We start from the raw sequence: 27,615 nt of genomic DNA, 5'->3' as shown, positions 1-27,615 counted from the left end.
TCACACCCTCAGATGGAGGACCAGTGAACCCCAATACCCAGCCTGGAAAACTGAAGCGAGGGCAGTGGCTTGCTGCCATAAGTTGTTGGGGAAAAGACCCTTCTCAAGATTGTCCTGCAGGAATTTGAGAACTTACACTACGGAAACCACAGTAGGATCCAAATGGCATTCCAAACACAAGGATCTAAAAGTAGAATGAATTAACTTTCAGCATAAGAAACTTTTCATACAGCTAAGATAATCACTCCTTAAGTAACCATTTGTGAATTCATACAAAAGTATTCTGTGATGACACTGAATTCTGGAACTATTTTATTTGGAATTTAACTTTTAGGAGTCAAAAATGATTATCTAAAAATGATTGAAAACATCCAGTGAAGGATTCTCCATAACAGCTATTCCAATGCTTAACAGCTTTCACAGTCAAATTATTCCTTAGTTTGGATCTCCCTCTGAAAAGCTTCAACCAGTTGGTTCTAGCCTCTGGAGCTTTGATGAACCAATCCAAAATCTCTAATGTATGACAAAACGTCAAGCATTTACAGATACATCTTTTGACTAAACATACTCGGTGCTCTTGACTGTTTAATAAGATTTAGCCAACAGATGTCTCAATGGATGGTAAATATACTGCTCAAAAAAATAAAGGGAACACTCAAATAACACGTCCTAGATCTGAATGAATGAAATATTCTCATTGAATACTTTGTTCTGTACAAAGTGGAATGTGCACAACAGCATGCAAAAATGATTGCCAATCAGTGTTGTTTCCTAAGTGGACAGTTTGATTTCACAGAAGTTTGATTTACTTGGAGTTATATTGTGTTGTTTAAGTGTTCCCTTTATTTTTTTTGAGCAGTGTATATAATTCCAAAAAAAGACACAGCTCTGTTATGCGAAAGATTTTGGCCACTAGAAATTCTTAAAATATCTACAGAGAATCTAATTCCAAACATTGCACAGCCCTACAAAGTACTGTATATAGTCAGTATGTTCACACCAGGATAATTAGTTGTGACAAATCCTTCATCTATCATCCAATTTAAGCTTTATCTAACCCAATTGAACTTTATAGAAAACTATATTCTATTAAGGAGCATGTTCTACGAGAGTTAATTTAGAAATTTGAAATTATAGTAACAGAGATTGATAAAGTAATACCATATCACCTTAATAGCTAAGTTTCCCCATCTGGTTACCTATTAAAAGAAGCAAGGGATATGCAACATTTTCCATGCACAAAACATGGGTTCTTCCTGTCAAACAGAAGATTTTGGTCAGAAAGAAAGAAAAAGGGTGGAACTAAAGACATCATCAAGGGAGGGAGGGCAAAATAAAATAAAGGTGCTAGGAAGATTGGAAGAGGGACTGAAGAGTTACCTGGATTTGCCATGTGTGAACTATAGACATTGAAGGCAATAGCAAAGAGGCAGGAAAAAGAAAGCATTGGTGTGTGGGGGGGAGAGAAACAGGAAAGGACAAATTGGATATGCTGTACTTGAAGCCAATTAATTACTGCTATTCCTGATGCTGTTGCTGATGATGATAATGACACTGTCTTTGGCTTCAAGTGCAGCATATTCAATCAGCCTACCCATCTGTAATCCTCCCAGTGCTTTCCTTTCCCTACCACTGTTAACTGTTGCCACTAATATCCTTGGAGTAAGCAAATACAGTACAGGCAGTGGGGCGATATGGGGAAGGCAAGCTGGCTGGTTATGCTTGCTTGAAGAAAAGGATGAGGATTTGCTTGAAGGCCAGGACATGATTCAGAAATAAAGGGAAATTAATGTGCTGCAAAGATCAACAGGCTGGCCATGCAGAGGAAGAGGAAGAGAAAAGAAGGGGTGAGTCCCTACTTGCCCCCACAAGAACACTCTGAATCTTGATTTGCCCCAAGAACAACCAACATGGCCCAGTATCAGTTCTACCAAACTACAGCCAACCACAGCAAATCAAAGTGATTTGCTAAAACTGTCAAATGTATTTAGTTGGGTTTGAAACAAAATACTTTCCCCCTCCCCTTTTCATGCACATCCACTACTTTCATCTATTGAACTTCAATTTCCCAAAATCCAATGGACAAACTGGAAGTGCAATTTTCTGAACTTCTGGTTTGTTCATTGGATGATTTTTTTTGCCTCTGGGGCTTCAGGGAAACTTCCCTGAAGTGTCCAGAGGGCGAAACGGCCTTTCCCAAGGCCGAACATCAACTGGCCATTGTGCGCATATGTGCTGGAGTGACACTGGGCAACACCTTGTGTGCCCTCGATATGGCTCTGCATGCTACATGTGGCATGCGTGCCATAGGTTCGCCATCAGGGTTCTAGGAAATATTAAAAAGGCAGAACATTATATTTCCTTAGGTAAGAAAAGGAGAAACATGTTTTTAAAGACCAAGCAGCTTCCTGCCTCCACTTCAGTTCCAGAGTGAGGGGTTTAAGACCATCATTCTTAGGACATGATAAGATTAGCTTAATTACCTCAACACCCAGCAAGATTCGATGGAGCCTGGGACACAAGGCAACCTAAAAAGTTACCCCTGCATGGTCACGTGGGAGTCTGACATCTTTCTCCCACTTGAAACTGAATCCAGATGGACATTTCTTCCAATACTAGGGACTGTCTGGCCATGTTTTTTTTTAGCAAGATTCCTCAAAAGAGCCCTTTCCTCCTTCCCAGGGTTGAAAATGATTGGCTCAAAGTCACCCAATAGGCTTCATGCAGAACTGGAATTCATGGTCTCCCAGTTTCTAGCCTGATGTCTTTACCATTGCGCCATACAACATTTATTTGTAGCTGTTTACTGTGAAGTCTGCATAGGAACCAAGAAAGGCATCCGGCCAGTAAACACTCAGCTCCAGTGGTTGGTTGTGCCTGTCATTCATCAGAGAGCCAGATGCAAAGACAGCACCTACCCACCCAGATGCCACCATTTAGGCACTTTTGCCCTTTGCGTATGCACAGAACACTTTGCTCATGCACAGAGGGCAAAAGAATCCAAATGGTGGGGGGTGGGGGGAACCTTACGTTGCCGTCGCAACCTGCTCCCTGACAACAAATAGGCACGACTGAACTGGGAGCATTTTACCCCTGCTCAGCTCCAATCAGTCACCCACCTTCCCACCCTGAAGCAAGGGATTGCAGGATCATTAAAAGAAGAAATACTGTACTATACAGAGCTTTGTGATTTTTTAAAAAACAAAGCAAAACAGAACAACCATTGTCTGAAACATCATGAAACATTTCTTCTTTAGAAAAAATTATACATGGAAATGAATGAACCATCCAGTAATGCTAAGATTGGGAAGGAGGGACAATATTCCAAAACAAAATATTTCAGAAACAAATTTATTTATTTATTTATTTGTTTGTTTGTTTGTTTGTTTGTTTGTTTATTTATTTATTTATTTATTTCAAATACAAATCTGCTCCATTTTGCACATCTTTTTGCAAACTACTCAATCAAATTGGTTAGGGCAGGGGTAGGCAAAGTTGGCTCTTCTATGAGTTGTGGACTTCAACTCCCAGAATTCCTGAGCCAATCATGCTAGCTCAGGCATTCTGGGAGTTGAAGTCCACATGTCACAGAAGAGCCAACTTTGCCCACCCCTGGGTTAGGGTAATACAATATACTGTGAATAAAAAATTAAATAACTCATTATAATTCAGTGCAGTGAATAAACTCAAGAATTTTATGCTGTCTTTGGAATATTGGGAGGATAACGTACAAGCATATGGTTGAAGTAGAGTTGAGATGAAATGTACTGCAGAATATTAATATTTAACGCTAAACATGTTCTCTACAAAACAACTAAACAGTCTTGTTCCTGACAGGAGGATTTTTAATTTAAGGCAGAGAGAACAAAGCTGCTCCAAAGAACTATTTTTGTTGTTATCACTGATTAAGGTGAACATTATTTCTCTTTTAATATTTTTTTTCACTTTTTGAAAAATGCCAACCCATTATCCCTTCTAGACTCTGTCATGTCCAGTTTTTTTAGATCTCAAATGTCTTCTTTCTCTGTTTGTCACTATGATACTTCTTCACTGGAATATTTTTAATATGTCAAATACTTGTTAATTTTGGTAATAAGTCAGATTAATGCAATCCTTTATTTTAATATTTATCTGGTTGTCACTGGCAACAAATTTTACTTAAACAACAGGTTTGTTTGGCAGTACAAGATCTCAAATCACCACAGAGTATCATGTATATGATACAAAGAGACATAGTAGAAATAGTAATACCAAAGCAGTTTAAGAAGGAGCAATCAACAACTGCATGGACAACTCTATGTGACCAACTCAAGGCACAAAAAGAAAGAAAAGTTTGCTTCCTACGTCTAATTTTCTTACTGAACAAATGGCAACAACAATCTTTTTATTGCTATACAAGAACAGGGGTCGGCAATCTGCAGCTCTGGAGCTATATGCGGCTCTTTGGGCCCCCTGTTGTGGCTCCCTATCCCATCACTGGTTGGCCTTGCCCTCTCCTCCTTCACCTGGCCTGAGAAGTTAAGGGCAATGGAGAGAATGGAGAAGCAGCCAGGGCTGATTCTCCAGCCCTGGTTGAGGAACACAGCCACCCCCAGTGGAGGGTTCCCTTTGGGTGACCCTCTTCCCCCTCTCACAAATCCCTAGGTGGTTGTGGCGGGGCTAGGAGGGGGCACATGCACGACGGGACCCACAAGTGAGAGCGGAACTGCAGCAAAGGCAAGTGCACAGGATGGGCGGCTGCTCGCCGAAGGAGGATCTTTGGATGCAGCTTTTCTCCAGCCCTAAGGATCCGGCCATCGCCTTGCCATGTCCCATCCCATTCCCCCCCACCCGTAGCTCTTCAGCCGAGTGGGGTGGGCATAAGTTCCAGCCCAAAGCTACAGGGAGCGAAGGCTGCCTTTCCTCCAGTGACCCTCCTCCTTCTCCTCTCATGTGGGGCTGTGGGGGCACAGCAAGGCGATGACAGGATCTTTAGGACTGCCAAGAAGTGGCCCTGTAGCTGCCTTCATGCCACATTTGCACGTAAGGCAGCCGTCACTTCCTGCCACTTTGGACTGGAGCTCATGCCTTCCCCAATCGGCTGAAAAGCTGTGAGGAAGGGGCATGGGAGGGAAAACGGCAAGGCAAGGCTGGATTCTGAGGACCCTCCTTAACTGAGCAGCCGTCCATCCTCCGCATATGCCTTTGCTGCATTTTGGCACTCGTTTGAGCACCACAACCATGCAGGGAATCACAAAAGGGGGAGGAGAGTCACCCAAAGAGAAGCCTCCACTGGGGGTGGTGATGGTTCCTCATCAGAGAGAGAGAGAAGGGGACAGAGAGAGAGAGACGGCAGAAAGAGAGAGATGAGGGAGGGGGAGAGAGAGAGATGGCTGGGGAGGAAGAGAGAGATAGAGAGGGAAAGAAAAAGATGGGAGGGGGAGGAGAGGAAGAAAGAGAGATGTAGACAGAGAAAGAGAAAGGGAAAAGAGAGAGATACCTTTTCCCATAGAAAACATATACGTAATTTAGTGAACTCAGAAGTCAGTATTTGTCTACCATTTGGTTATATAAATACATGAAAAGTGCTTATTTTATCTGTTTGTTTTGTTTATATCCTGCCTAACTCAAGGCAGCCTACATGTCCAATCCATCTTCCTCCTATTTTCCACACACCATAATCCTGTGAGGTGGATTGGACTGAAAAAGAGTGACTGGCCTGAAGTCACCCATTTGCTTTCATGACTAAGACGGGATTTGAACTCACAGTCTCCTGCTTTCTAACTCAATGCCTTAACCACTAGGTTAAACCGTCTCTCCCTTTAATATCTCTTTACTAGGGATCTATGCTAAAATTTGTAATTAATGGAAAATATATCTTCAACATTTAAAAGATTCTAGATCAGCATGTATAAATCACTTTCTACAACTCACCCACCCATATTTATTTATTATTCAGCAATTGGGGGGGGGGGGGTTCAAGTGAATGGATGAAAGAGAAAATGAATGTCTAGGTATACGTGTTTCACTGCATGTCATATATTTCTTAAAATCCTGAACTGATTGTTCATGAATCAGTCTCACTGAGTTCAAAGAGAATTATGACCAGGATAATGTATGAATGCAGTAACGAGGCAAGAGACATAGGTTTCTATACAATTGAAACATATCCATTTATGTGCTTTATTTATAGTGCATTTCTGGATTATTTTAAGAACAATTTTAGCAGCCAGTTTGCAGCCTCAGTGGTGCAGTGGTTAGAGTGCAGTACTGCAAACTGCATCTGCTGATCACCAGCTGCCAGAAGTTTGGCAGATAGAATCACAGTAGACTCAAGGTTGACTCAGCCTTCCATCCTCCTGAGGTCAGTAAAATGAAGACCCAGATTGTTGGAGGCGATATGCTTACTTTCTGTAAACTGCTTACAGAGGGCTGTAAAGCACTGTGAAGCAATATATAAGTATAAATGCTATTGCTATCTCTATTATAAAACTATATTGTTTTCTACATGTTCTGTATCTAAAACACAAATAATTTTCTCTAAAAACTAAGGATTAAATATCATCCTAAGAAGTCCCACATACTTGCTAGATCAGTGCTTTTCAAATAGTGGGGCGGAGCCTCTGGGGTGTGCGGAGTGATGTGGGGGAGGGGGGGGCGCTTGACCCTGGGAAACATGTTTTTTTTGCCATAGGGAGTAGGAGGGTTTTTGCACCAAACAATAGCACACAGCAAAGAGCAGGAGATATGAAGTGCAAATAACAAACCCTTAAGAGACACCATGGAAAAGTTTTAACAGGAATGAAAAGAAAGGAGGAGAGAGATGGAGATAATGAGACAAACATAAGTCTCCCAAAAACTTAGACAAGGAAAAATGAGGAAGTGTATGTAGCACTTGGCTTCACTGTGACAGACGAGGAAAGACCGGTATATTTACTGTGTCTAAAAATGTTGGCAGCAGACAGCATGAAGCCAAATAATGTGTCACTTAAACACATTACATCCCAATCACACTGATAAGCCGCTTGAGGTTTTTCAGCAAAAATGTGCCAAATATTGCAAACAATCATCCTGGTGGAGAATTGGGTTTGTGTGTGTGTGAACTGTTTACTTCTTTGTAGGGGTAGCATAACAGAAAATAATTGAGAAGCACTGTGCTAGATTGATTTACAAAGGAAATCCATCTTTCTAATTTAGACAACATAGATAACACTATAGAAGTAACTTATAAATAAAGGAAATATAAATCTGGGGTAGATTTCATACGGAGAAATATACGTAGTCCATCAAGATGTTTAATAATGGATAAGAACTGCTTAAGGCTAGGAGGTTGTAAATACAGTAATACTATGAAAAAGACAGCAATCTGAATCTATAATGACTTGCTTAATATGTAGTGTTTTAGAAAAAGTACTCTGACTGGGTTAATTATTTTACATATTTTAAAGTTATTTAGCTTTAAGATAGCCGTCCACTCAAGTGGACTATGATTTCTATTAATATCGTCTACTATTTTTATGACATGGCTATTAGAAATTAAAACCAAAGCCATTCATATCTCTTGAGGGGAGGGCCACTTCAAATAAATGGACAATTAAGAAAATCCTTGTGTTTTGCTCTGTTGCAGTGTGTTAAAGTCCAGTCTTACAGTTATCAAAATTAGATTCATCTTTGTATTTTGATAATAAGGATTCAGAAAGGAAACCGTATTGGCTCTGATGGCTCCCCTGTTTTATGTGGCTTTAAATCTTACTTATATACATATAAAGGGGGGGGGAGATCACATATTTAACAACTGCATATTAATATGAAAATTTATACTTGAATTTACAACACACATTCTTAATTTATTATATTCCTGCTGTGAATGTTGTAAGATACTTTAACACAGCATAGAATTTTATTTTCTTATCATCAAGAATTATTTTCCAGTTCTATTGGTAGTTGGGTTAATTTTAAATACTCCTTTTAAATATAATTTTAGATTTTGACCACCAGTCATATCTGTGAAAGCCCCAATTGTGTTTGGTCCAGGGGTTAAGGCACTGAGCTAGAAAGCAAGAGATCATGGAGTTCAAGTCCTTCCTTTACTACGAAAGCCAGCCTTGGGCAATCACTCTCTCAGCCTAACCCACAGCATAGAGCTGATGTTGAAAGGAAAATATGAGGAGGAAGTTATGTTGGATGTACAGTATTCATATATTTGAGTTATTTGTAATAACAATAACAACAACAATAATAATGGTGGTATATAAATATTTTTTTTAAAAAATTAAAAATGAATCAGATAAGAACCAAGCAACTCCTAGTGACTTACAATGGCAAGATATTTATTTATTTATTGGATTTGTATGCCGCCCCTCTCTGAGGACTCAGGGAGGCTCACAACATATCAAACAATATACAATGTACAATATTGAGAAATGATAAACCCATAACAGTCTTCCAATACATGAACAGATGTCACATAGCAGAAGAATAGATTTATTTTCTAGAACACTGGAGATAAGACAATAATCAGTGGGTGAAACCTTTACAGTAAGAGATCCAAAGTTGAAACAAGGAAAAAATTTCCTAACTATTTATTATTTATTTATTTATTTATTTATTCAATTTTTATGCCTCCCTTCTCCTTAGACTCAGGGAGGCTCATAACATGTTAGCAATAGCACCTTTTAACAGAGCCAGCATATTGCCCCCACAATCCAGGTCCTCATTTTACCCATTTTACCCTATGAGAGTATAGCCAATCTACTAAAGTAATTGGTGTTCCATCACTAGAGATTTTCAAGATTCCTGCGCTAGACAGAGTGTTAGCTTAGAAGGTCTCCAAGGTCTTTTCTAATCCTATAATTCTATACATTTTCTGTTTAAGAATTCTGAAATGCAGCATTCATTTTCTGAGCAAAATTCATTGATCACACAAAGAGCAACTACATTTTGCTTACCTCAAGCCCTTTCCACTTTTAATATAATGATAGATGGGGTCATTTGCTATAAACATTGTTAAATAATTAGCACCAGAAATCCTTACTGGTTTATAAAATAGCCAGACATATGCTATATTATATATATAGATAATATACTTGCTCATAGCAACCTACAGAAGAAGCACTGCTCTACAGCTATTATAGTATTACAGTGATCCCTCGATTTTCGCGGTCTCGATTTTCGCGAAACGCTATACCACGGTTTTTCAAAAAATATTAATTAAAAAATACTGCACGGTTTTTTTGCTATACCACGGTTTAGCCCACCCAATGACATCATACGTCATCACCAAGAGTCACTTCTCTGTCTCTTTCTCTTTCTTTCCTGTCATTCTCTGCTTCAATCATTTTCTCATTTCTCTTTTTTTCTCCCCTTTTTTCTATCATTTCTCTCTCTTCCTTCCACTCTTCTCTCTCTCTCTCTCTTTCTTCCTCTCTCTCACTCTCTTCCTTCCTTTCTCATCTTTCTTTCTCTCTCTCTTTCTCTATCTTGCTTCTTCCTCTCTCACACTCTCTTCCTCCCTCTCTCATCTCTTTCTTTCCTTCTTTCTCTTTCTCTATCTCTCCCCCTCTTGCTCGCGAGCGGCCGGGCGAACGGCGGGTGAGTGAACGGGCGAGCGGCGAGCAAGCAGCCGGCCGGGCGGGTGAACGGGCGAGCGGCGAGCGAGCGGGCGGGCGGGTGAACGGCGGGCAGGCGGGTGCTGGGGGGGGCGGGGGCAGCCGACATTCAAAGCAATCTTTGTCGGCTTCCGCACCTTCGTCACTCCCCGGCTCCACCATCTGCGCATGCGCGGCCATGGGGAAAAAAAGGGCGCACATGCGCAGATGGTGTTTTTACTTCCGCACCACTATACCGCGGAAAATCGATTATCGCGGGAGGTCTTGGAACGTAACCCCCGCGATAATCGAGGGATCACTGTAATTCTGCATGTTCAGGTCGGAATCTAAAATTGGACCCTGCAATTTCCTAGCAAAAATGGAAAAGGAATAAGCAAACCAACAAATATGCATACTTTCTATTGAAAATCCAGACATTTCATAAGCTTTCCATGAAAAAATTTACTTCTGAAACTAACAAATTCAATTATCTTATTGGTAGCCATATATCCTGGATAAATATGGTTTCTATAGGTTTGTTATTTATGTACAGAAAAATTCTTTTGAGTAAATGTAATACCACTGAGTTCATGTAGCAAGTCTTTGTTAGATACTTTCAGAAATGTTCGACAGATTCTACATTCTGTATATTGCCATTCCCAGGTAAGACAAGGCTCTTTTTTTTTTACTTGCCTGAAAAATGGCCTAAGTCAAACATACATTTCCATTTTGTATCATGAGGCAATTTCTGCCATCACCTTCAACTAATATATTGGCATCCTTATACCTGCACATGCTGCACTGTTTCCACCATCTTTAATCTTAAATGAGAAGTGGCAGAAGTCAAATAAATAGCTGGCAGAGTAAACTAAATAATATAAATTAATAGCAAAGAGAAAAATAAGAACCAAGTAACAGAACATACACACTGTGTATATGCTCACACACATGTACATTTAATCCTTCCAGTAAAGGAAGTTTCCAGGGCACTGGACTGCGGGGAAATCTTTGATTTGTAAATTGCATGGAAACTTATACTATCTTTCTCTGCAGGAAATAGCTTTAGATATTAAAATAATAAAATAATTTTTCCACTGCTCCATTAGCCCTATGCAGCACACATTACAGTCAAGGGCTTTAGAAAAGTGTGCAATTATTAAAGCACGTGTCCTATGAACCACACTTTTAAATTTAAAACACATAAATAGTTGGGATTTCTAGAAAAAAAATAAAGGTCTACACGACCTTTTTTCCCTTCCAATAAATCATTTCTGATTCTCAGAGACTGCCTAGATAAGTCCCTGCAATTTCTTTGGCAAGGTTCTTTAGAAAAGTGATTGGCCCAAAGTCACCCAGCTGGCTTTGTGCCTAAGGCGGGAATACATAGCTTAGGGATGTAACAATTACCCCAAAATGGTTTTCTTAAATTAATTAAGTCAAATAGAATCCCAATTATGATATTGGGGTATGACAATATAGTTAAGACCTGTTCCTTGGCACGATTAAACTCTTCATCCTTCCTGATTTTTTAATCAGTTAAAAAGCAACCAGAAGAACTACAACAAATGGCAAGCTTCCATGTTGCAAAATATGGAAGCTTCAAGCATGGCCTCGATCTATCTATCTAGATTCCAGAAGTACAGTATTCTTAACAAATAAACTGAAGAGAATGCTGCTCAGTGAATTGTTTGCTTTTTGATATGTTGGTGTTGTTGACACTCAAATTGCAATTTTGAACAAGTATCATGTACTGGATATTCAAATATTCTCATGAGGCCCAGAAAGTTAGGGGCATATTGTTGCTTTCAGACAGGCTTGAAACTTCCCTTTCATTTTAGTGTTAAAAATATGTTGCTGCAAGGTGAAATGATTACATTTAGGATGTTATTTTCAAGAAAATAAGGGAATACATCTACTGATAGAATAGATATGCATAAAGATATGTATGTTTCATTTATCTTCTGCTTTTGTTTACAAAGAATCTTCCCATTCCATTCCCTGGTTAAATTCAGAATGTTTATTGGAAGACGGATTTCCGCATTTAAACAGATTACAAAAGTGTTAAGTTGAAAATGGGATTTTCAAGATTTACCATAATATATTACATAATTTATAATAACTGTTAAAGATTAGGTGAGTATAGGGGGGGGGGGAATCCAGCCATGGAAATTTAAAATGAGATTTGACATTTTGAAAAGTAGAAAAATAAAATTGCAGCAGAAAAACTTGACTGAACTATTTCCACAGAATGAATTGAGTGGGATAGACAATGTTTCAAATGACCCTGTATTAAAAAATAATATCAGGATAAAATTTAAAGTATTAGGAAAAAAACAGAAATAAAAACAGTATGTCAAGATAATTATTAAAATGCTTTACATGAACAGATACAAATTAGGAAACTATATGAAAACTAAATGCAATGGCAATTTTCCCATCAATTTCTCAGCAATCATTAAATTCTGATGTAGATAATAGTTTAAATATTTAAATATAAATCAGGATAAGGATATTTTGAAAAGTACTTTACGCTCTTTGTATTCAAGTTTAATATAAATGGAACACTGAAGGAGTAAAGCATAAAGAAAAAGAAAAAAATCATTTGGACACAGAACATATGAACAAAAGATTCAAGAAGAATTGATGTAGTATATACTACCTGCAGAAAGCTTTGTAATAAGCACAAAGATTGAACTGGATGCAGTTATTATTAGTGAATGCACAGAATAGACCACTGTTTTTCTTTACAACATTGATGGTCTAAGTAAGAAAAATCTAGCAATTTGACAGAAGTGACACTGGCAAATAGGTCAAAAGACTGAGAACCAATTCAACCTGAAGTGAAAGCTCCACAAGAAAAGATAAGCTGATAAGGAGGTAAAGAATGCGGGGAGGGGGGGAGAGAGACAGAGAATGGAAAAGATAATACACAGTGTGAACAATTGGCTATGCTTTAAGTCAACACACAACAAGAAATTGTTAAAGCTAACTAAGCCATTGCTGTTTTTTCAGTCATCTCAGAAGAAAATTACTGGAGGTGAACAGAACCAAAATCCCATCTAATGGCTCATTATCTACTGCTGCCACATGGCATGACTATTTACAGAACTGCAAAATCCAAAACCACAGAATGCACAGTCTCATTATTGAACACCATGTAATGGATACTAATGCAAGCAGTTTATTTCCGCAAAAAATCAAACAAATGACAACAAAAGAAAGGCCAAAATATTTCAACAAGCTTTTTGACAAAGAAGAAATAAAAGAAAAGTACATTTGGTACCAAGCTCAAAAATTACTAATTCTCATTTGTTCATGTATTAAAACAAAAAGTTTAAATTAGCAAAAGGGGATAGAGTACTTTATGATCTACCACAATGGTTTGACTTCATCTTCAGAGATGATCCGATTTCTCCCCATCACATATTTCCATTCAAATAAGACATGGTAGTCATCACAATGCTGGTTCATTATATGTTTAAAACCAGAAATTTGGAATGTGGAATATCTACTACATGTATTTCCGAACCACACCCAAATATATGAAATGTTATTATGTAATAAACTACCAGTTCCATGTTTGGACTGAAGTTTCTATCTACAGCCATTAAAGAAAGAATAAATGAAAAATGATAGTGGGAGAGATAGAACACTGGCAAACTACTTTTTATTTAGACAGGCACAAAAAATCAGAGAAAGTAGTCTGAAACTAATTAACTGTGCTTATCATTGGAGAAAGAAAATTTTCCACAGCTCAGTAAAACATTGTGTAACACTGCAAAAATACCTGGAAGTCTCAAGAGAACATACCTGCAAAGATAATTATTTCACTTGAGATTACTCCTCCTGGAAAGGTTTTTAGTGTCTCTCTAACAACTTGTGCCCATAAATACTAATCCAAATTAAAATATTTGTTTTGAACTTTTTCTAATGTTACATTTCATAACCATCCTGATGAGTAAGAAAGTGTTTTGAACACAAAATGGAGAGTTTTCAGTATTTTGAAGTTGGAACAACACTTCCAGCAAGAAAACATTAGTGATTGAGGGCTTCGAATGTTCAATTTCAACAAATTCCATCCTCATACTCAATCAAAATAGAACTATGAATGCACCCGCAACAACACACAAATGAATCAAATCATCGTATTATGACTTCTATCCTTATTCGGTGCAAATAACTATTACAAAAATTATATACACAGAGATTATTATTGGGATAATCATTCCTGAATTCTTAAGGGCACATAAAAGATAAGACAATTGGATATTGGAAGAAAGAAATATGATACAGGAACTGCAATATTTCACCTGGATATAGGTAATCCTCACTGGGTTACAGCTGTAATCTACTGATCAGATACTTTTGCAAAGATAAAATTGTCATATAATACCAAACATATTGTATAAAGGAATTGTAGGATATTGATGAGAAAGATATTTCCCATGCCAGTCCTCGGAGAAGGGTGACATACAAATCTAATATATTATTATTATTATTATTATTATTATTATTATTATTATTATTATTATTATTATTATTTGGAAGTAAATTTGCCCAAATTGAAGAAAAGATAGTTATGAATTGATTTATCATCATCATCATTTTTAAGACTCGCAGGAATGAGACCAAATCTAATATTAGGTCATTATTAAACAATAATGTAAAAAGCAAACTAAGAGCAAAAGACTGGAAAGGAAGAAAACTAATGATGCTCTTACTCCCCTTAAGGATATTCAAATGATCAAGTGATACATCTTCTAGATCCGGCTCCCAAAGAAAAGACATGTATGATTTTATTAAGGGGTTTACATTGCCTTTTGAACTGTTTCTGTTTAGATGCCCCTTTTTGTTGTTGTAAGCCGCTCAGAGTCCAGAGTAGGAGGGAGTTGGGCGACATATAAATTAGTTAAATAAATAAACAAACCAGAGGCTTTCCGAGGAGCAAAAAAAAAATGTTCTAGGATTCCACACCCAAAGGAAAACGAAACGTGGAAGAAGCGAGCAACAGGCCAACAAAAGTTCAGATTCTGGCTTAGTGAAGGACAAAGAAACGAGCGGAGACAAGGATACCCAAAAGCCCAACACCGGAAGACGGGGAGGATGCTGAAGAAATCAGACGGGTAGTAGTAGTAGTAAGCCGCGGCGGTTAGCAAATCCGAACCATTCTCTTGAGCTCGATTCCGGATTTGCAACCCCCGAGGAAGCGGCTCAGAGGGGAGAGCCAAACGCGAAAGGAGAGCGGAGGAGAAGGAAAGAGGGGGGTGGCGATTCAGGAAGTAGTCCGGGGCACTTTCCTCCCCAAAAACAATTTAGTTTCAGGTCGCAATAAGTTACCGGGGAGGGAAAGAGAGAAATCCGGATAAATAAAACCAACCCAAGGAGGTGGGGGAGGGGGGGCCAGACTCGGTCGGGAGGTAAACAAGGTGTCCCCCCCCCCCAAGAAACGCCCGGGGGGAAGGAGACGAGAAGTCTCCTGACTGGGGAGAAAAATACAGAATTCAATAGGCGGCGGGGGGGGCTGCCTGTCTGTCAAGAGAGCCATTCTCTCCCGCGCTTACCTGCGAGGCGGCGCTCCCGCAGCAGCCCATGGCGGGCTCGGGGCTAGGTCTCTGTCGCGAGCTCCAGGCATCCAAGCGCCGCGGTCTCCCGGTCGCCCGCCCGGCCCCAGGGCAACGGCGGCAAGCGAGGCGACGGGGGGGAGGGAAGGGGAGAAGGGGGACGAGGAAGGGCTGCTCGCGCCGCTCGTGAGGGGCCGCTCGCGAGCTCAAGACCGCCGCTCCGAGTCTGCAGCGGCGCCTCGACCCGCTTCCTCTGAGGCGACGGCTCCTCGTCCCTCACCCCTCCACCCGCATCCCAACGGCAGCGCCGCGCGGCGCCTCCGAGGGCGGGGCTAGGGATGGGGCGGGGGAAGGAGAGGAGGAGCGGCACCCCTCCTTCCCCGCTCCCTCCCTCCCTCCCCCAGCAGGCGGCCGCCTCGCCTGAGATTCCGCTTCGCTCGGGTTCCACCAACCAGGCTGCTGCGCGTCCTAGAAACAAACCCGGAACGGCGCTACCGGTGTCGCGGGGAGACGATCGAGCTGAATTAGGAGGAGCGCCAGGACCTGCCCGCTTGAAATCACTGCGGCTCTGGCGAAGGATTCGTTGGCACCTCCTTCAGGGAAACCTCCCCCCCCCATGCTGTCCCCCGCTTTAAAAGAGCCCGACACGCTTCCGGTTTGTATTTCGGTGGCAGTACCTCTCTTTTGTGTTTCCCCCTTCTTACCTCTCCGTCGGAGAGAAGGTTAGGGCGAAATAATTAGCGCATAAACGTGAGAAACTTTAAATTATTGAAACTGCAGCCGTATCTCTGTTTATCAACGAGTTCTTATCTCAGGCAAATCAATAGGATTTACTTCTGAGTAAATAGCCAGGGCTTGTTCTGTTGACCGTTGTCAATGTTTAAATCCCCGAGTGACCTTGGGCACTTTCCTTTTCCTGTCCTTCATAAAGTTCTGTATGTTTTGACCATACGGTGACCTTTATATCACCCTATGTGGTTACTCGGAAAAGCTGCAGAATAACCGAACAAGCAAGGATAGCAGCACGTACACACCTATATAGCAAATACGGCAATTCGTCCAATGACCAAGTTTGGAAAAGGAGAGAATGTTACTGTTTCTGGTAAATTAAAACAGTAGGTATTTTCCATGTATTATGTACAGTATACCATGTTTCTTTTCATTTTGGAAATAATATTCTGGTTAAGAAGAAGAGGATGACAATGAAGATTAAACTTGCATGCCTGACTCTAGATGAATGGGTGGCTCACAACAACGAATTTATAATAAAATAAAGATAAGCTATTATTAATACTATTAAATAAAATAAAATGCCAAGAAAGGATTGAAGATATAGCAAGATGATAGAGCCTCTCCTATGGAAATTATGTCTAGCATGTGACTGAGAGACCAATAGGATGAGATAGAAATGAAGTAAAGCAAAAACAGGAAGAACATGTGTATGCATTTCATTTTCATGCACAACTCAGTTGCAATAAGAGAACTGTGTAAAGATTTCTTGGAAAACAAACAGTTTTGGAATGATAACATTCAAAAATGGAAAGAATATGATTGCTACAATCAGACAGATAGACCCGAACAGAACAGACAGACAGACAGATATTATAATAGATAATATGCTGCTCAAAAAAATAAAGGGAACACTTAAACAACAGGATATAACTCCAAGTAAATCAAATTTCTGTGAAATCAAATTGTCCACTTAGGAAGCAACACTGATTGACAATCAATTTCATTTTCTTTTCAGCACATTCAACTTTTTACAGATCTAGGATGTGTTCTTTGAGTGTTGCCTTTATTTTTTTGAGCAGTGTAAATAGATGTTAAGAATAACCCAATTTGAATAGAGGTTTTTTTTCCTGAATACATAGGTCTATATTACCATAGATGAGCAGCTAGAATAGTGCTGTGGAACCTATAGTCCTCCAGTGGTTGTGCAATAGCAGGGTATAATGGCAATCATAGCTCAGCAACATTCAGAGGTGAGTTTTTCATCCCTGAATTAACATCTCTCAGATCTGTTCTCAATTATGTAGGCCTCAGTATTTGTTATTCTTTTACAATTATACTGCTGTACAGTGAATGCTTTGTAACAATGGAATTGTATTTCTCTTTTTTGTTTCCTTTTTCTTCTTTTTCACATAATCAAGTTTCCTCTGAATTGGAATATTTTGGAGAAGTGCTAAGTTTCATGTAGCAACTGATAAAGGTTCAAAACAGCCAGTAAGTGAGGGACTACAAAGCAGCTGTACTGAATGAACTTGCTCAAAAATGAATACAAAAGTCACCCTAGTAAACACAAAATGTTTAAAGAATACTTTTCATCACCCAAATCTAGGCTTTTAGTACTGTAGCATAAGTATTTAAGACAGGGGTCCCCAAACTTTTTACACAGGGGGCCAGTTCACTGTCCCTCAGACTGTTGGAGGGCCGGACTATAAATAAAATGTATGAACAAATCCCTATGCACACTGCACATACCTTATTTAAAGTAAAAAACAAAATAGGAACAAATACAATATTTAATATTTATTCTCCCTCTCTCTCTCTCTCCCTCTCTCTCTCTCTCTCTCTCTCTCTCTCTCTCTCTCTCTTTGTCCTTCTCTCTTTCTATTTCTCTCTTGCTTGCTTGCTTTCTCTTCTCTCTCTCACTCACTCTCTTTGAATCTCTCCCTCTTTCTCTCTCCCTCTCTCTGTCTCTCCCTTTCTTTCTTTCTCTCCCTTTCTATCTCTCCTCTTCCTCTCTCCCTCTCTATCTCTCCCTCTTTCTCTCTCTCCCTCTCTATCTCTCCCTCTTTCTCCCTCTCCCCCTTTCTCTCTTTCTTTCTCTCTTTTCTTTCTCTCTTTTCTCTTTCTCTCACTCACTCTCTTTGTATCTCTCCCTTTCTCTCTACCTTTCTTTCCCTTTCTCTCTGTCCCTCTCTTTCTCTCTCTTATCTCTCCTCTCACTCATTCTCTTTGTATCTCTCTATCTCTCCCTCTTTCTCTCTCTCCATTTCTATCTCTCCTCTTCTTTTCTTTCTCTCCCCTCTTTTTTCTCTCTCTCTCTTTCTCTCTCATACACCACGCCGGCAACAGAGAGAGAAAGAGAGAGGAAGAGGTCGGGCGTGTTACCGGGAGGTGGAGGAGTGAACGTGGCTACTGCCTCTCAGCTGCAGAGCCGAACAGGGGCGAAGGCAACGGCGGAGTCCGGCGCTGGGACCATGCGGAGCCACTCATCCAGGGGGGCGTGGACCAGCAAGCCGCCCTCCGCTCTCTCTCTTTCTCTCTTTGTTGCCGGCGTGGTATATGAGAGAGAAAGAGAGAGAACGGAGGGCAACTTGCCAGTCCACGCCCCCCTGGATGAACAGCCCCGCATGTCCCCAGCGCCGGGTTCCGCTGTTGCCTCCGCCCCCATTCGGCTCTGCAGCTGAGAGGCAGTAGCCACGTTCACTCCTCCACCTCCTGGTAACGCACCTGACCTCTACTTGCAGGAACGGGTGGTGGGGCGGCGCAAAGGGGCAAATGTTTCTGTGCGAGGTGGTCACGCATGCAGCTTAGAAGGAACAATGCCGGCGCGGCCACCTCGCTGCTGACATAGCCCTTCCCGGCAGAGCCGTCCCCAACAGCTCCCGCCGCCAGCGCACAGCTCTGCTCGCCCGAAGCCTGGTATTGAGGCTGGAGAGGGGGCTTCGGGCTCTCGGCTTCAGCGGCCGCCATTGGGCCATTGTTTTCGCGGCGGCTGCCCTGCGCTTTTTAAATGCGCCGCTTTCCTGCGCTGCTTTCTCGGGCAGCTGGCTTTACTGGCCAGTGCAGGGTGGCTGCTACGACAACAACAATGACGCCATGGCGTCCGCTGATGCCGAGAGCTGTCAAAGAGGCCCTGAAGGGAGACAGGGCGGTCCCCACCGCCTGTGTCAGCGGCGAGGTGTGCTTGCCTTGTGCCGTGGACGGGGGGGAGGCGATGGAGGTCAGGGGTTTTCAAGCAGCCGCCTTTCCCCCCCACACACACTCAGTGGACAGTTTTTCAATTTCCATCGCCTTTTCCTGAATTTCGCGTCCACTCACCGCGGAGGTGGAGAGGCAAGGAGGCGGGGAGGAAAGCGGGCCTGCAATTGGCCAATTTATTTCTCGCCTTTAGGGAGAGGAACTATTGCTGCTCTGCCATAGGGCAGCAACAGTTTCTCTCCCTAAAGGAAAGAAATAAATTGGCCAATTGCAGGCCCGCTTTACTCCCCGCCTCCTTGCCTCGCCACCTTCTCCTCGCTCATCAGCCGACTGCGGTGAGTGGACAGGAGATTCGGGAGCTTATTATATTGATCAATAAAATCTCGTGAGCTGCCCTGGGCCGGTTAAAAGACCTCATCGGGCCGCATCCGGCCCGCGGGCCATAGTTTGGGGACCGCTGATTTAAGATATAAGTAGATGGCCTGGTGTTACCCAGATGTTTGAACTACAAATCCTGCATTTCTTTGTCAGTGGCTACAAAGGATAAGGATTGAAGTCCCAAAGGAGGAGAAATACTGTACATCACATTCCTAAACTTTCATTGCACTTTCCCTTTTATTCACAAATGCCATTTCTGTGAGAGTGCTATATGTTATTCCAACCAGTTCCTTCAAGTCAATACTACATAGTTTGCAAAATTCAACTTCAAAAGATGTGTCCTTTGGGCTAAGACACGTGCTGCATTTGTTCACTCAAAAATAATTTTCTCCAGTATGGAGGCAGCTTTCTTGCTGATAGATAGCAGAAGCCTTTTTTAATTTAAAAAAAATCAGGTTCATGCAGTGGAAAAATGCATGGATGAGAAATACTAACTTTGGGACTAAACTTTCTAAAAAAAATTGTCTTGAGACTTTGGCCCTCACAAAAATGAAATAAAAATGAAGGTCATTAAAGATTTTTTTAAAAATAACAGTGATAGGAAAAACATGTTATTTATCTCTAGTTAAGAGCTTAAAAATATTTTCCTTTATAGAGGGAAAATGAGTTGGATAAATAACCTGAACTATTCAGGGTCAAAATGAAAGGGAACCGGGAGAAGAAAGTGATGAAAACCATAAAAATCAAATAAGTAAGTAAGTAAGTAAGTAAGTAAGTAAGTAAGTAAGTAAGTAAGTAAGTAAGTAAGAAAGAAAGAAAGAAAGAAAGAAAGAAAGAAAGAAAGAAAGAAAGAAAGAAAGAATATCAGTCTAACAAATAGGCATGTTACAAAAAAAAGCAAATAAAGCAAATCTTTTAGACAAGGAAAGCCATGTCCTTCTGGATAGCACTAAAATGCTATTATTTTTATTTATTTTATTTATTTATTTGTCCAATACACAAAACACATCAAGGGGAATGGGCATGGAGTATTACTTATAAGGAAAAGATATGGAAATGGAGGAGGAGATATATGAAAGGGAGGAAATATATGTGACATATGGGATAAGGGGAGACAAATTAGACAGGGGACGAAAGGCACACTGGTGCACTTATGTATGCCCCTTACTGACCTCTTAGGAACCTGGCGAGGTCAATTGTGGATAGTATAAGGGTGAAATGCTGGGGGTTAGGGGTTGACACTACTGAGTCAGGTAATGAGTTCCAAGCTTCGACAACTCGGTTGCTAAAGTAATATTTTTTACAGTCAAGCCTGGAGAGATTAACATTGAGTTTGAATTTGTTGCGTGCTCTTGTGTTGTTGCGGTTGAAGCTGAAGTAGTCATCGACAGGCAGGACGCTGCAGCATATGATTTTGTGGGCAATACTTAGATCGTGTTTTAGGCGTCATAGTTCTAAGCTCTCTAGGCCTAGGATTGAAAGTCTGTTTTCGTAGGGCATTCCGTTTCGAGTGGAGGAGTGAAGGGCTCTTCTGGTGAAGTATCTTTGGACGTTTTCTAGGGTGTTGATGTCCGAGATGTGGTGTGGGTTCCAAACAGAAAAACTGTATTCAAGGCTGGGTCTGGCAAATGTTTTGTAGGCTCTGGTGAGTAGTGTGAGATTGCCGGAGCAGAAGCTGCGTAGGATCAGGTTAACAATTCTGGAAGCCTTTTTGGCGATGTTGTTGCAGTGGGTTGATATTAGTATTCCAAGGTCTTTAACTGAGTGGGAGTTGGCTGTGATATTTTGTTTATTCAGTTTGTATATGAGGTTTGGATTCATTTTGCCGATGTGGAGGGTAGAGCATTTATTGGTTGATTTTTGAAGTTGACAGGTGTTGAATCAATCTGAGACAAAGTCAAGGTCTTTTTGGAGAGTAGATGAGTTGTCCGTGGTGTTGAATAGTTTTACATCATCAGCGAAAAGAACATAGTTGCTTGTGATGTGATCACAGAGGTCGTTGATGAAGAGAATGAAAAGAGTAGGACCTAGTAGGCTGCCCTGGGGAACGCCGCTTTTGACAGGGATGGGGGTGGAAATGGCGCTTCCAATTTTGACAACTTGTTGCCTGTTTGACAGGAAAGCAGTTATCCAGTTGTGGAGGAGTCTTGAGATGCCATAGGATTTGAGTTTTAGGAGTAATTTGTCGTGAACTACTGAGTCAAAGGCTTTGCAAAAGTCAATATAAATTGCATCAATAGATTTTCCTTGGTCTAGGTGGGTAGTCCATATGTTTTTGCAGTGTAGGTTGCAGGATAGTTTATTTCTGAATCCAAATTGTTTGTTTGAGAGTAGGTTATTAGATTCTAAGTAAAGGGTGATTAATCGATTTATAATTGATTCCATGATTTTACAAGGGACGCAGCATAGTGAAATTGGTCTGTAGTTGTCAACTAGTGAAGGGTCTCCTTTTTTGAAAAATGGGATGACTACTGCTTTTGACCACAGGTTGGGGAGCGTGCTGGTCCTGAAGGATTTTTCGAAGATAATGCTTAGGGGTTCAGCTAGAGCAGAAGAAAGTTTTCTTAGGAAGTATGCACACAGACCGTCTGGTCCGACAGATAAGGAAGGTTTGAGATCACGGATTGCTTTTTCAACGCGGTCTATAGTGAAGACGATTTGGGTTAGGTTTTTTAGTGAGTTTGAAGTGCGATTTGCGAAGATGGGGGAATTATCCAGTGCACGAGCCAGTTTATATTATAATAACTTAAGTGCTGATCACATTTTCAACTCTACTTTGGCAACAAAGCAGAATAGAAGATCTATCCAAATGTTGAGTATGGAATGCCTCCTTTGATGGCATTATTGGCAGTAGCAGAAATCCTTGTGGCAGACTTGGGTTAGTATGGGTAGGTTTATGGGATATAACAGTTACCCTGAGCTAAGATGAGTGGCCAATAAATTAAATAAATAAGCAAGCAAGCAAGCTATAATTACCTTTCATGATATCCAAGCAGCAAATAAGTTATGCAGAGGTGCTACATACCAAAAACATGTCATGATTTCTGAACATAGGCCTCTTGATCAGAAGGTCCAAATGACAGGAAGTACAGTGTTCCCTCGATTTCCACGGGGGATGCGTTCCGAGACTGCCCGTGAAAGTCAAATTTCCGCGAAGTAGAGATGCGGAAGTAAATACACCATTTTTGGCTATGGACAGTATCACAAGCCATCCCTTAACACTTTAAACCCTAAATTACCATTTCCCATTCCCTTAACAACCATTTACTCACCATTATTACTGGTACTCACCATTGAATAAGACACTTAGTGATCCTGATATTTATAAACATAATTATTTATTAACACTAATTATTTTTTCTGTTATTTGCAAAAATTATTAGTTTGGCAATGACATATGACATCATTGGGTGGGAAAAACTGTGGTATAGGAAAAAAACCGAGAAGTATTTTTTAATTAATATTTTTTGAAAAAACGTGGCATAGGCTATTTGCAAAGTTCGAACCCGCAAAAATCAAGGGAACACTGTATAGCAAATCTTCTTACAAGTCTATTACTTTTCTGTAAAACTGGTAAACCTCTGGTTAAATGTGGCAATAAAGCAGAAAATATGGCACTGTTACACTACTTCTTTGGCACTTACCTGGGATGGTTCTCTGTATGACTAACATCGACCATGCAAGTCAAAGGAGCCACTAATTACCTGTGTATAGCATCTGAAAGTCTTAAACTATTCAGTACTAGCAGACCAGTCCCTAACCTGAATAAGAACCATTGTGTGTTGTGCTCCAAAATATCATTGTTTTCATATACACAAGGGACTGACAGAAGACCTGAGAGATGTTTTGTAAAGCAAAATGCACTCAGTCTTTAAATGGCCCTGAAGATAAGTGACTGGTGGAGTGGGGGCGTTACCAGAATGAAATAAAGTGCTGGAAATGATCTTAAAGTCCCTCTTATGTCAGCAGAAGTTGTAAACATTTTTGATGTGAAGTTGGAGGTTAACCTTGAAGTAAGCCGGGGGTGTGATCATAATGATTCATGACCTCCTTTTAGTCTTCACACCAAAGTAAACAGCATGTTAAACTCTTTTTATATTTCTTGCTTCTAGTGGTCAATTTATATATTGTATGCCAATGATTTCCGCATACAGATTTGAACTCCAACAACAGCCATTTGTTCTACTTAGAAGATCCCTCTGATCTGCATTTTGAAGACAATTGGATTCTCAAAATGAAGGATACCTACCTTTCTGGCGTTAAGGCTTTTCTCTCAGACACTGGATAGGAGGGGAGGGGAGCCTAGCATTGTTTGGTGGGGGATTTTTTTGAGAAGGCAATATAATAGCACTGGTGGTGTGTCAAAGAGTCTTAATCTTGTATTTTTATGATGTATTTGTAAGCTGCCTAGGGTAGTTTTATATAATATGAGCTGTCACGTAAAATTTGCAAACAAATAAATCAATCAATATTAATTCCGGGGCTGTCAAACCACACATCATTAGAAGATTGCTGTATTCTTTCCGTTTGGCTTTAGGGAAGCTACCTTAAAGAGTGCTGTGAGGAAGCAGCGTTCATGACAGTCAGAAGACTTACGACTGTGCATATTTTCTCCGAAATGAGTTCCCCTGTATTTCCTGGGGCTTTTTCCTTAGTAAATATATTTATGACTGCAGCTTTAAATCTCGCTTCGTTCCCATGCTGGGATTTCATATTCATAAAATAATGAAGTCAAATCTGTAGTTCTATCACCTTCAAGGCTCCTGTAAATTCCCAGCTAGGGTGAAAGAAAGAGCATTTGCAGAGCATCTGGTAATGCCTGGAAGCCTGCTTCAAAACCAGGATACTGCTCTACTTCCCACCGAAAAGATGAGCTTTGAACGCTAAATCAACCCAGCCCTGTTTTTCATGACATCGGTAGGATTCACAACAGTAGGCAAAACAACACTCCCTTTTCTCTTGGATCTCCTCCAGCTTCTGCAGAACTAGATCCCTCCTGCCTGCTACTTGCATGACTCAGAATGTGTTTAATGGTCTATGAAAGTCCAGCCCGTCTAGAATACAAGTCTCATTTTAAGGCAGCACAACCAAACCTACCAGCAATAGGCATACCATATTCAGAGCCAGTTTGATTATCACTGTTTATTTGTTTGTTTGTTTATTTGTTTATTTATTTATTTATTTATAGAAACAGAAGACTGACGGCAGAAAAAGACCTCATGGTCCATCTAGTCTGCCCTTATACTATTTCCTGTATTTTATCTTACAATGGATATATGTTTATCCCAGGCATGTTTAAATTCAGTTACTGTGGATTTACCAATCACGTCTGCGGGAAGTTTGTTCCAAGGATCTACTACTCTTTCAGTGAAATAATATTTTCTCATGTTGCCTTTGATCTTTCCCCCAACTAACTTCAGATTGCGTCCCCTTGTTCTTGTGTTCACTTTCCTTTTAAAAACACTTCCCTCCTGAACCTTATTTAACCCTTTAACATATTTAAATGTTTCGATCATGTCCCCCCTTTTCCTTCTGTCCTCCAGACTATACAGATTGAGTTCATTAAGTCTTTCCTGATACGTTTTATGCTTAAGACCTTCCACCATTCTTGTAGCCCGTCTTTGGACCTGTTCAATTTTGTCAATATCTTTTTGTAGGTGAGGTCTCCAGAACTGAACACAGTACTCCAAATGTGGTCTCTTATTTATTTATTTGATTTGATTTGATTTGATTTGATTTGATTTGTATGCCACCCCTCTCCGTAGACTCGGGGCGGCTAACAACAGTAATAAAAACAGCATATAACAATCCAATATTAAAACAGTTAAAACCCTTATTATAAAACCAAACATACATACAGACATACCATGCATAAAATTGTAAAGGCCTAGGGGGAAAGAGTATCTCAGTTCCCCCATGCCTGGCGGCAGAGGTGGGTTTTAAGAAGCTTATGAAAGGCAAGGAGGGTGGGGGCAATTCTAATCTCTGGGGGGAGTTGGTTCCAGAGGGCCGGGGCCGCCACAGAGAAGGCTCTTCCCCTGGGTCCCGCTAAGTGACATTGTTTAGTTGACGGGACCCGGAGAAGACCCACTCTGTGGGACCTAACTGGTCGCTGGGATTCGTGCAGCAGAAGGCAGTCCCTGAGATAATCTGGTCCGGTGCCATGAGGGGCTTTATCCATAACCAACACTTTGAATTGTGACCGGAAACTGATCGGCAACCAATGCAGACTGCGGAGTGCTGGTGTAACATGGGCATATTTGGGAAAGCCCATGATTGCTATAGCCATTCGATAAATAGGGGGATCGTTGAAAGTGCTGGATTGGAATGCCAAATGATAAGACGATTGGTTCAGTTCACAGTCATCTTAAATAGAACAGATTTGCATGTGATGGATGAATCACGGAAGAGGAAAAAAGCCTTTGGTGTTAACGGCAAATCACTTCACCTTCCCAGAATTAGCTTTAGCACCTTGTTGCAAAATTGATAGAGAAATAAGTTCTGACTTTAAAAAAAATAAACATCCCTGCTTGCCTTGCAAATAACATGGTAAATTTAAGGTAAGCAAAGCACCTTGCCTTCTGTATCGGTGGCAAGAAAAGGCAGTTCTCGCTCTCACTTTTTGAAATCTGCTTGAAAACATTTATTTCAAGCACATATTAACAGGCTTGAAAATATTGCCTTCTTAAGTGCCCGCCGCCCCTGGTCCATCAGGGCAACCCAAATATGGGATGGAGCAAACTGCTCTTGCTGTTGTTGATACTTTTGCTTTCCCTAATTATACCACCTAAATAAACCAAATTCATTTGTTTCTGGTGGGGGAGGGGTCCTAATAAAACTAAAACAACACCGTTCAGATAAATTATTTGGTGTGATATATTAAGAAACCAATGAGACCATCACTTAGAAGGATGGTAGCCTTCCATGTTTAAAGTTTGATTGGTATTGTGCAGAGTAGGAGGGAGAAAATATCTCCCTCCTCTGTCTTCAACCACTGCCCAGCTATTTTTAATCTAGAAGGAAGAAGACAAATGGGAAACAGTGGGTGGAAAGCCAAGAGAAAAAAGCTTTCTCACCTACAGCATTTGCTGCTATATCCTAAATGAGAACCTGAAGAAGGTCATCAGATTTGTTACATAAGTACGTAAGTGGCTTGTTTTAAACAAATAATTCTTCTTAAATCTCTCATTTATACATACATACACACACACACACACACACACACACACACATATGTATTATTCGACACAAAAATATGTAACCCTTCCCTGGTGCAGAGCTGAAGGGATTGGATACTGTAGCCTAGAGGAGAATTCTCTGCCTTACAAGGCAAAGGTTGCAGGTTCAAGTCCCAGTGGGTATGGCTAGCTGATGAGGCCAAAATAAGGCCAAAATAGATCTATCCTAGTCTCCCTTAATTTTAAAATTTTAGCAAAAATATGTGATACATACAGAACATAGTTTGTTGGCTATGAATAAATTAACTGCCTTGAAATGGCCCTGGGTTGGGCCTAGAGGCAAAATGGAGCTATGATGTTCCTTCAATATACCAGGGTAATCCAACAGAAAAAACATATACCCCTCCCTGGTACAAAGCTGAAGGGATCAGATCTGGTGGCCTAGAGGTTAATTCTCTGCCTTACAAGACAGAAGTCCCAGGATCAAATCCCAGTAAAGGGTATGGCTAGCTGATGAGGCCAAAATTGTTATATATATGGAGTGCCTTTTCAAACAATGGAAACAAGTTTAATATTCAGATATGTAATCATATTAAGAGTTAGTTAAGCAGCTCATGGATTAAATCCAAAAGCAATGGCATAACTCAGTTTTACAATATAATTAGAATCAGTTCTCCTTAAGGTAATAATTCACCTAGCGTGCCACCTCAAAAGTCAATTTTACATTCAAGGATACTTAATAAATCGAGATGGCTCAAGGCTTTTCAGCAGAGGATTTGACCTCAACTTGTCAGGCCAAGACCTCACCAATGGAATATTACAAAAAGTAAACAAAGCTGAACTGTTTCAGAACGTTATAACTTGGCAATATTGGCCCAAGAGTATTTCTCCATGCTTGGCTTTCTAAATATTTGCACTGGTTAATACATTGTTCTGTTTTGAAAGAATATGTTGTTCCTGTGTTCTATCCTGACAATTAAAGATATGAAGAGGGATACAGAGCAT

General features: G+C 40.5%; 1 protein-coding gene and 1 long non-coding RNA gene across 5 annotated transcripts in view; one reads left to right on the top strand and one right to left on the bottom strand.

Annotated features, from left to right (window-relative positions):
* SLC44A1 (solute carrier family 44 member 1) overlaps positions 1 to 15,470 on the bottom strand; it is a 91,280-nt gene extending 75,810 nt beyond the window's left edge. Inside the window, exon 1 of one of the 2 annotated variants that reach the window (XM_070742372.1) lies at positions 15,128 to 15,470. In XM_070742372.1, the coding sequence (XP_070598473.1) occupies positions 15,128 to 15,157 (30 nt within the window). In that variant the 5' untranslated portion in view covers positions 15,158 to 15,470. The remainder of the gene's footprint in view (positions 1 to 15,127) is intronic. The other variant, XM_070742373.1, reaches the window with a different exon arrangement.
* Positions 15,471 to 15,788: 318 nt separating this feature from the next.
* Positions 15,789 to 23,907, top strand: LOC139162235 (uncharacterized). 3 transcript variants are annotated; one of them, XR_011558281.1, is made up of 5 exons: positions 15,789 to 16,242; positions 16,999 to 17,109; positions 17,278 to 17,350; positions 20,088 to 20,183; positions 23,545 to 23,907. It is a non-coding gene; the product is annotated as an uncharacterized lncRNA (long non-coding RNA). The 3 variants fall into 3 exon arrangements; XR_011558280.1 differs by lacking the exon at positions 16,999 to 17,109; XR_011558282.1 differs by lacking the exon at positions 17,278 to 17,350.
* The last annotated feature ends 3,708 nt before the right edge of the window (positions 23,908 to 27,615 follow it).

Source organism: Erythrolamprus reginae, chromosome 2 (assembly GCF_031021105.1).
Source record: "Erythrolamprus reginae isolate rEryReg1 chromosome 2, rEryReg1.hap1, whole genome shotgun sequence".
Taxonomy (NCBI): domain Eukaryota; kingdom Metazoa; phylum Chordata; class Lepidosauria; order Squamata; family Dipsadidae; genus Erythrolamprus; species Erythrolamprus reginae.
Note: the sequence above shows the minus strand (reverse complement) of the source record. Positions and strands in the feature narration are given on the sequence as shown.